Genomic DNA, 8124 nt, shown 5'->3' with positions numbered 1-8124 from the left:
GAAGAATGATGGTAAAGGATGAAATAAAGTAGACAGCGAAAAAAAGTAAAAAGCACTTTTGTTTTCAGGAAGAATTAAATATATAATAAGCATGTAACAGTAGAAGGAAGGTATTTAGGGGGAAAAAAGGCAATTTTTAAAAAAGCAGAAATTTCAAAACAGTGGTTTGGAGACTTATGTCTGATTGTGCAGACTTTAAAAGTAACTGAATAGCATCTTCTGTGAGAATTAACTTGGCCATTTTTAGCTAAAATCACTTTCTATACTAAAGTTTTTCAAACGAAGAGACTAAGATAGACCTTATGTAGTGGAAGAGCTGCAATCTCAGTGTTGAGAAGGCTTTAACTTTTCCACAATGTATCTCCACCTTACCATTATGTTGTATTTTGAAGGTACAACGGTGACATTTTATAATACGTGAATATTTACAGCTTAGGACTACAGAGGTACTATGCCCCTCATCTCACTGTCAGGCAAACATCACGAAATGTTGTCATCTCCTGTTTCTGTTCAGAATATACATAATATTTTCCAATAGCTGAAATGAATAATAGTTGTTTTGCACTAACTCGTACTTGCACACTTACCGAGACTTTCTTATACGTCCTGTATCTACAGACATGGCTGAATGGTAAGACTGTACTGGTCTGTGGTCCTAAAGCCGCTACAACGTGTCCCAAATTCACAGGATACTCACACACATCCAATTATACACTTGAATCTGATTTAACAAAGCTGTCATACACATCTCACAAAAGCATGATTTGCCTATTGATGCTGCACCTGAAAAACCTTGCATGTGGCATTCATTCCACTAAGTGGGATATATGCAGGTAAAGAAAGTACACCAGATATCCCAGGATCAGGTAGAGGTATGTGAAAAACTGCATACAATTAAAACTGCTAGTCAAACTATCTCTTCTGATCTTTGCCTCTGAACAGATACACGATAGCTGAGACTACCATAGCCCTGACCTAAACAGGCATAAATCCATTGAAAACAGTGGACCTGTGCAGTGTACCTCATTAACTTGAAGACCTAAATTTGGTCCAGGGTACCAAAACTCTCTAATTTGGTTCCCCAGCCAATACATACTTAGGAGGAGACCTCTGCCTCTAACAGGAAAAATTATTTTGCATGGCAGCTGCTACTAACCCCCTAGGTACATACTGTTCCATTCACTTCATTTTACTTCTTGGCTTGACAGACAGAATTGAACCCTAAATTTTACGTTAAAGTAGGATTATGTTGTCCTAATTCCTACATAGAACAAACAGCAAGTTACCATCTTGTAAGAACAAAACCTCATAAACTTTTGTCCTGGCAATTTTGTTATTTGAAACATATTACAAACATCCAGTTAAAATATACTGACAACCTTTCTACCACTTCAAGGGGAACCAAGTCCAAGAGCTTCCCTGGGATAAAAATTGTGACTATTATAATGTATTACTGAGATGACTGCAACATACAATTAGGATGAAGCACTGTCTTCACAGACAGTGAATTGACTATTTATTTAATAGTTTTAAAATGTCATCAAACACAAAATTCACAAAAAAGAAAACACTGATGCACTCCAGGAAGAGACTGCGTCAGAAGTAATGTTCTACTTTTGATTATTACAGATAAGTGTTGGTCAGGAGATAAAATGAAGGAAATAATGGTCTTCAAATATCATGACTGATTTTACAAAAATACCTTGGTTTTCAGCTAAGTACAATGGAAAACTAACTCTTGGTAAGGTGAGGCATAAAAATAAATTTTCCTTTGAACATGGTTTCTCTTACAAAGAAAAAACAAATTCATGCCATGGAAGTGTTTTCTCCTGCCTATGACAAGATTTTATTTCTTCAGAAAAGGAGTATTTTTTCCTGAAGTTGACTTGATTGTACTTCTTTTTTTTTTTCAAAAATTGTTTCAGATATACTCAACTCAATCTATGTTTGAAAGATGCATTTAGTCCACATAAACTGTTGAAATTACTGGAAGGTAGAAAAGGAGGCGATTAAAAAGGGGGGGGGGGGGAAAAAAAAAAAAAAAGCTAGTCACAACTGATTCTCCATGCTAGAAGGTTTCTGATGATTTTTGTTAAAAAATAAAATTCCAGGCTGCAATTCAAATTCAGCTACCAGCAACTTTTCATCACTTCTATGATAAATATCCTCTGGATTTTTGCTCTGGTCACTCCAGTCCTTGACTTCACTTTTCCATGTTTCATCAGTTCTCTATTCTCAATATAAATGGCAGAATCAGTTTTACAAGCTTTTGAGAGTTGCTGGAAATTTTTCTTGGTTTTAATCGAAAGGCTAATTGAAGCTCTTTAAATTTTTCCTAAGATACTTTACTAGTAGTGTGATTTTTTTTTTTGCCTCCACAGCGCAATGGGAAAATAAGGCTGTGGACACTTACCAACTTTTACACATCTCTGTCAGTAAACTTGACATGTGAGTTGTTGCCAAGCAAGGGGGTAATAAGAGATAAGATCATAATCATTGTGCACTTTACTGATATGCTGTAATCAAATGTGGCAGATTTAGGATGTTCAGAAGGAACTGTGCTAGAATCTCTAAGCAAGCACTAATGGAAAGGTTAATATGATGGTAGTTAGCAGGCACCAGCAAAAGCAGTTTGTCACTAGAACTGAATTTAAACCAGGCACATTCAAAGTCTTTAGCTCAAGGGGGCAATAAAAATATAGAATGGGTAGGCTTAATACACTACTTCCTTTCTTTTTTTATTGTCTAGCTACCAGAGGGTACCAATAATTTGTTATGCTTCATATTATATTTGGAGGCATCTGTGAAATTCATTCATTTGATAGAATAAACTCAAAGTGTATTTTTATGCTAACAATACAGATTATACAAATGAAAATTGACAGTGATAAAAAGTCTTGATTTCTACAAAGCAGCCACATGAATTTGGGAAACATAAAATGAAATGGGACAGCCCACAGTTTTAATATCTAAAACACTGATGGCGTTGATGTACCTGCTGGTGCATGGTTCTAAAGAAATCTAAATTGTAGAACAAAAGCTGTCAGTCTTTCCCTCTTTTTTTATATGCAACCATCCACACACAAAAGTGGCATGTTCTTAAAGCGATGCGGTTTGAATTGCGCGGCTTCTATTATTTATGCAAAATGGGTGTTGAGCAGTCAAACTCCTATCTATTCTTTTACACTGCAAACAAATCAATTAAGACGGATCTTATTCCAGTGAAAAAACATGTAAAAGGATTTATGTGTGTTCAGTTCTGCAATTTAGATTTCAGTAAGATCACTTACTACGTGCAAAATTAGCACAACCGTTGTCACATTAATTATAGCATTTAAAACCTGCCTATTTGAATTCAGCATTAGAGACCAATAGCTGATAGCTCTCCAGATTAAGTTATCTGAATCTAGCCAATGGGAGATACTAGTCAAATAAATACCTCAAGAAGATGAAATCAAAAGCTCTGAAAATCACTGTAAAATCAACAGTGTTTACTTCAAGAAAGTAGAGGATCATACATTTTTAGAGCACAGATGGAAAACACCAACTCGAATATGTTTTGAAACACAAATTCCGCACTACCCCTTCTAAAAGAAGCTGTTTGTAGAAGCATGGTTTACATTAATCAGTACCTAACAATTTTATATACAACCTTTCTAAAATTCATTTGCATAATGATAATCCGCATATGGCAGGGTTTAAGTTATTTAAGCGGTGTTATATTTCACTATTTAGTCTTGCTTCACCACTGCTTTAGCAGTGAATCCTTATGGAGTGTAATGCAGCTAATGAGGTAGCTTTTTAACTGAACAAACTGACAGGTCCCATATCTGCAGAGGCAGCTTGAAACCGTGCCCAACCTCTCGGCTTCCCAAGAGGCTTTTCAAAATTCAATAAATAACATCTGTAGGCGATGTTGGGTGCAGACCTAGCAGAGTGCGTCATAACACTGAGCTGGCAGAACAAAGAAACCATGACGACTGCCAAGTTTCCATGGCAACCGCTGCGAGGCTTGGAGAGTATAATAGCACATCAATCATTGTCCAAAAGAACTTCATTATCAGCAAGAAAAAAAACCTTTAGGATCTGTTTAGTGTGCAATTGTGGGTTAACTCACCTCAAAGCCTTGCTCTCTAGCAAAAGTGGCAGCTTCCTGAAATAATAAAAAAAGAACAGTTAATTATAAAGTGCTAGATAATGAAGAAATAACACATTTTGAAACTCATTCAGCCAGTTTTCCTTTTACACAATTATCTCAGTATACCCATAGACAGTTGTTCAATTCTGATAGTCGCACCAAAAGCTTCCCCCTCCTTCCCTCAAGCCCAACAACAGTACAATGTCAACACACTTCACAAGTTCAAATAAAGAAGGTACAATATGTTTTTTCCAGGCGAGGAAAGTTACTTCTGGAGATAGGACTTTGACTAGGAAACCACTACTTCAAATCCAGACAAACATCCTTCAGACATATTTTTAATTGAAATTGTATCGTATCTCCAGTTATGTATGGCACTTCACGGGACACAGGTTATCAAGCCATTTTAAAAAATCATTTGTCATCTACGGTGCATTAAAAAAACAGGATCACAAAATGTGTTCAAACCCTTGTGGTGGAATCAGATGAGCATTTTAAAATACTCTGATGTCTTAATGACTGCTTTAGGCAATTTAACCATGTTCTTTTTCCTGAAAGAACAGAGGAAACATCAGGGTGTGAGAATGTCCTCATTTCTTATTTATATTAATTGGAGCAATTAAAATCTGTTTTGAAATAAAAGCAAGGAGACAGAAGACAATAGCAATGTTTTTTCCCCTTACTCACTTTCTACCTTAACATTGCAAATATTGCAGAAAACCCTCAAAGTCTTTATGCTTTTACTTCCATTTTCCAGATTATCTTTGCCAAGTGATATTAATAGAGAGACAAGTCTTGAGCCAAAATGGTGAGTAGATCCAACCAAACAAAAATAACTACCGTACCAAACCATTTAAGTCCCGTGTCCCTACGACAGCTTTTAATGCTACAGAAAATACATGCTTGCGGACCTATATGATCTGCCAATTTGGGGGCAATATAAGAATTTGAAGTGGGTGCAATTGATTACAACAACAGTAAGTTGAGGTTACTAAAATGTGATAACCTGAAAAAGCACAACTCCTCAGGCTGCGTCACTGCAGAAACATAAGGCTGACCGGGTTAGCCTTAGCTGATGTTGACAGAAAAACTGAATCATGGTCCTGACAATTGGGTGCGGGCAAGGTTAGCCACTTTGACAATTTACTTACAATTGAATTCCTTCTTGTACATCACACAGTCAATGACATTTGCTAGCCTGGCTGTCAAGCAGGAGTGTAGGGTTCAAAGATATCATGCAGTCTTTTCCTAAACCAGCATGTGATTAACAAAGCCTATGCTCGTATGAAAAAAGGAGCCTGCAAGCTTCCACTCTGAAGTGATGCACTTACAATGAACTGCAACACAATCAAGAAAGCCTCAAATGGGACCGGGACACAGAAAAAAAACAAAAATAAGAAAAATAAGGGAGTCATAAGGGGGCAGAGAACAAGAAAATGGACTAAAAATTACGTACTGTAGCCAAATTACTTCTTCAACCGCAGGTTTTTGGTCGTGCAATCGAAATCGGAAGTTACACTGATCTGTCCTAAGGGGATTTCTTTAATGTCCCAATGCAGCAGGACATTAACATTTGCGTTAAACTATTGTTTGGCCAGGAAACTGGACACCAGTACATTCTTACATCTGTGAAATAAAAACTATTCTGTTAAGTAGTATTTCCTTATGTGGGAGACTTTGAGAGAATTCATCTTAATTTTCTGTACTGGGGCACCCATGCATAGCACATGTGGTTTGAGAGACCTGGCCCTTCCACAAGAAAGGATAAATGATTGCACATTTGTTAAAAAGTATCTCATCTTTGGATTTTCCTGTTAGAGCGTCATCTTTTAGCCTGGTCTGCTGCCCGGCTACATGAATAATAGTAGCTAGCATACAATCATAGATTTTCCTGCAGTTGACCTCTAATCTAAGGGTGTCTGAACGTGCCAAAGAACAGCAGCAATCTTAATTTTCTTCTCTCTTATCAACCGAACCTCAGGGTAACTCCTGAACAGCTTCCTTCAGTAAGGACTGCGCCTATAGCCCCCTAAGAATCAGCCTCTCTCAGAATTGCACCCCTTTAAGAATTACGGCCCTTCCAGTAAAAAAGATAATAAAGCTCAAAACACACGTTTGGAGACTACAGTTTGGTGTTTGCAAAATGGTGAGAAATGTGAGGCAGGCCCTGAATGCCAGGGACAGTTCAAAGTAAATTAACCAGATAAAAGCAACGAGAACCTTTTAGTATCTATTCACAATAACAGTGAGAACAGGAAACAAGCAGACCCCATCTGTGCAGCCCTAGGGCACCTCATACTGAGCTTCATGTCTCTAATAAAGTAGTCAGGTTAAAATCTAAGTGGCTGTAACATGTGGAGACTGCTAGGGTTACAACGGCCAGCCAGGGCGTTCCCTGATGCAGGTGATAATCAGTATGATAATCACTATATTTACAGGCTTTCCATTTTATATCTGACATTGGAAATCGCGAAGAAGGAGGGATTAAGGAAATAAACAACCTACACAGAAGCTTTACCGCTCCCTGGAGAATGCAGCATTTTCATTCATGCGTGACAGGCGACAACAGCAAAGCAAAACAGCGACAGAACAGAATTTTCTTAGGAGGCTTCATTTCACATCAGGAGTTCTTTCAGTTTTGATAAACTTTAGACATCATTCATTCGTTACTCCAACTCAGCATTTTCAGAGCTATTTTCCATTATTGTCTACAACAGAACATCTCATTTCCTAAAACCCTCTTCCCCACCTTTTTACTCTTTCATACTAAATATATTAAAAACTCACACTCCTTTTTCTATATAATCTTTTTACTAACCGCGACAGCGAATTTATTGCCGTACCACCTAAAGTAGAAATGGGATTTGTTATTAGTTATGAAACATTATTTGGCTCATGCAGTTTGGGGGGGGGGGAAATCCTAAGTACAGTCATGCTGAAAAAACCTGTGTACAGCATTACTTAATGGGAGTAACACAATGTCACCAAAGTTAACACACACCCTCTCTTTGCACAATAGTGAGCAGTTTACACAGGAAAGCGAGATAAACTAAAGAGATAACAATAAAAAAAGACAACTTCCGTTAGTACTGGCCTTGCTGTTATGTTAGAACTCGCTTGCTAGCTGAAAACTGTTTCCATTCTTGCACGTACCTTATTGCTGTTGGAGTCCCAGCATTCAGTAAATGGAGCTGTCTATAATCTACACTGGGGCTAATTGTAACAGGACTTGTTAAAATTCTGAGCCCTTTTATCACCAGCAATACAACCTATTTGTTTATAAGTAAACAGAAACATACCCTCCAAACACAGAATTCATTAGCATCTGCATTCCTAGGAGTAGTTGTTAGCCCCCTGTTAGAAGAATTTTATGATTATAGAATTAAGATGGCTCAACTTCAATAACTGTACGTTCGGTTTGCCATAACACACAGAAGGCACACTATATATTAAATATTCTCAACGCAGCCAATTTTTTTGTTGTTGGTACCAAGGTTTTATGATGACTTGATCAAATTATAGCCAAAATGGTAACAACATGCATGTTGGCTTAAATTTAATTCATGCAGGACAACATAAAACTCATGCAGTTACACAGCACTTAAAACCATGCATTGCTGAAAGTAGCTGACAAAGACTGTTTCAAAAGCACCACCAACAGTATTATCTACAATATGCATTTTAACCTTTATGCAGAGAAAAGGAGCACTGTAAACTAAATTTGCATTTCATCGCTGAAATCAACATTATCTCATAAAGAAATGATAAAACAGCAGGACAGCAATGATACCCTTGCACACTGAATGCATTTCCCATAATTACACAAGAAAGCAAATGCAGGGGACACTGAAGCTAATCCCTCCCCTGCCATCCTTCTTGGTAGAGGAGACATCTCACAGAATAACCTAAACTCACATATTACAGTACTACCCTGTGCAGCTCACTCTAATTCTCTATTTTTCCTGGGGGGGGGGGGGGGGGGGGGC

The 8124-nt window shown here is 37.5% G+C and overlaps 1 protein-coding gene across 1 annotated transcript in view; it reads right to left on the bottom strand.

Moving 5' to 3' along the window:
• ADK (adenosine kinase) overlaps positions 1-8124 on the bottom strand; it is a 288796-nt gene that overhangs the window by 45282 nt on the left and 235390 nt on the right. The window contains exon 7 of the mRNA XM_009322457.1: positions 4118-4153. Within this exon, the coding sequence (XP_009320732.1) occupies positions 4118-4153 (36 nt within the window). The remainder of the gene's footprint in view (positions 1-4117; positions 4154-8124) is intronic.

This window comes from Pygoscelis adeliae, unplaced genomic scaffold, assembly GCF_000699105.1.
Source record: "Pygoscelis adeliae isolate BGI_AS28 unplaced genomic scaffold, ASM69910v1 Scaffold244, whole genome shotgun sequence".
Lineage (NCBI taxonomy): Eukaryota > Metazoa > Chordata > Aves > Sphenisciformes > Spheniscidae > Pygoscelis > Pygoscelis adeliae.
Note: the sequence above shows the minus strand (reverse complement) of the source record. Positions and strands in the feature narration are given on the sequence as shown.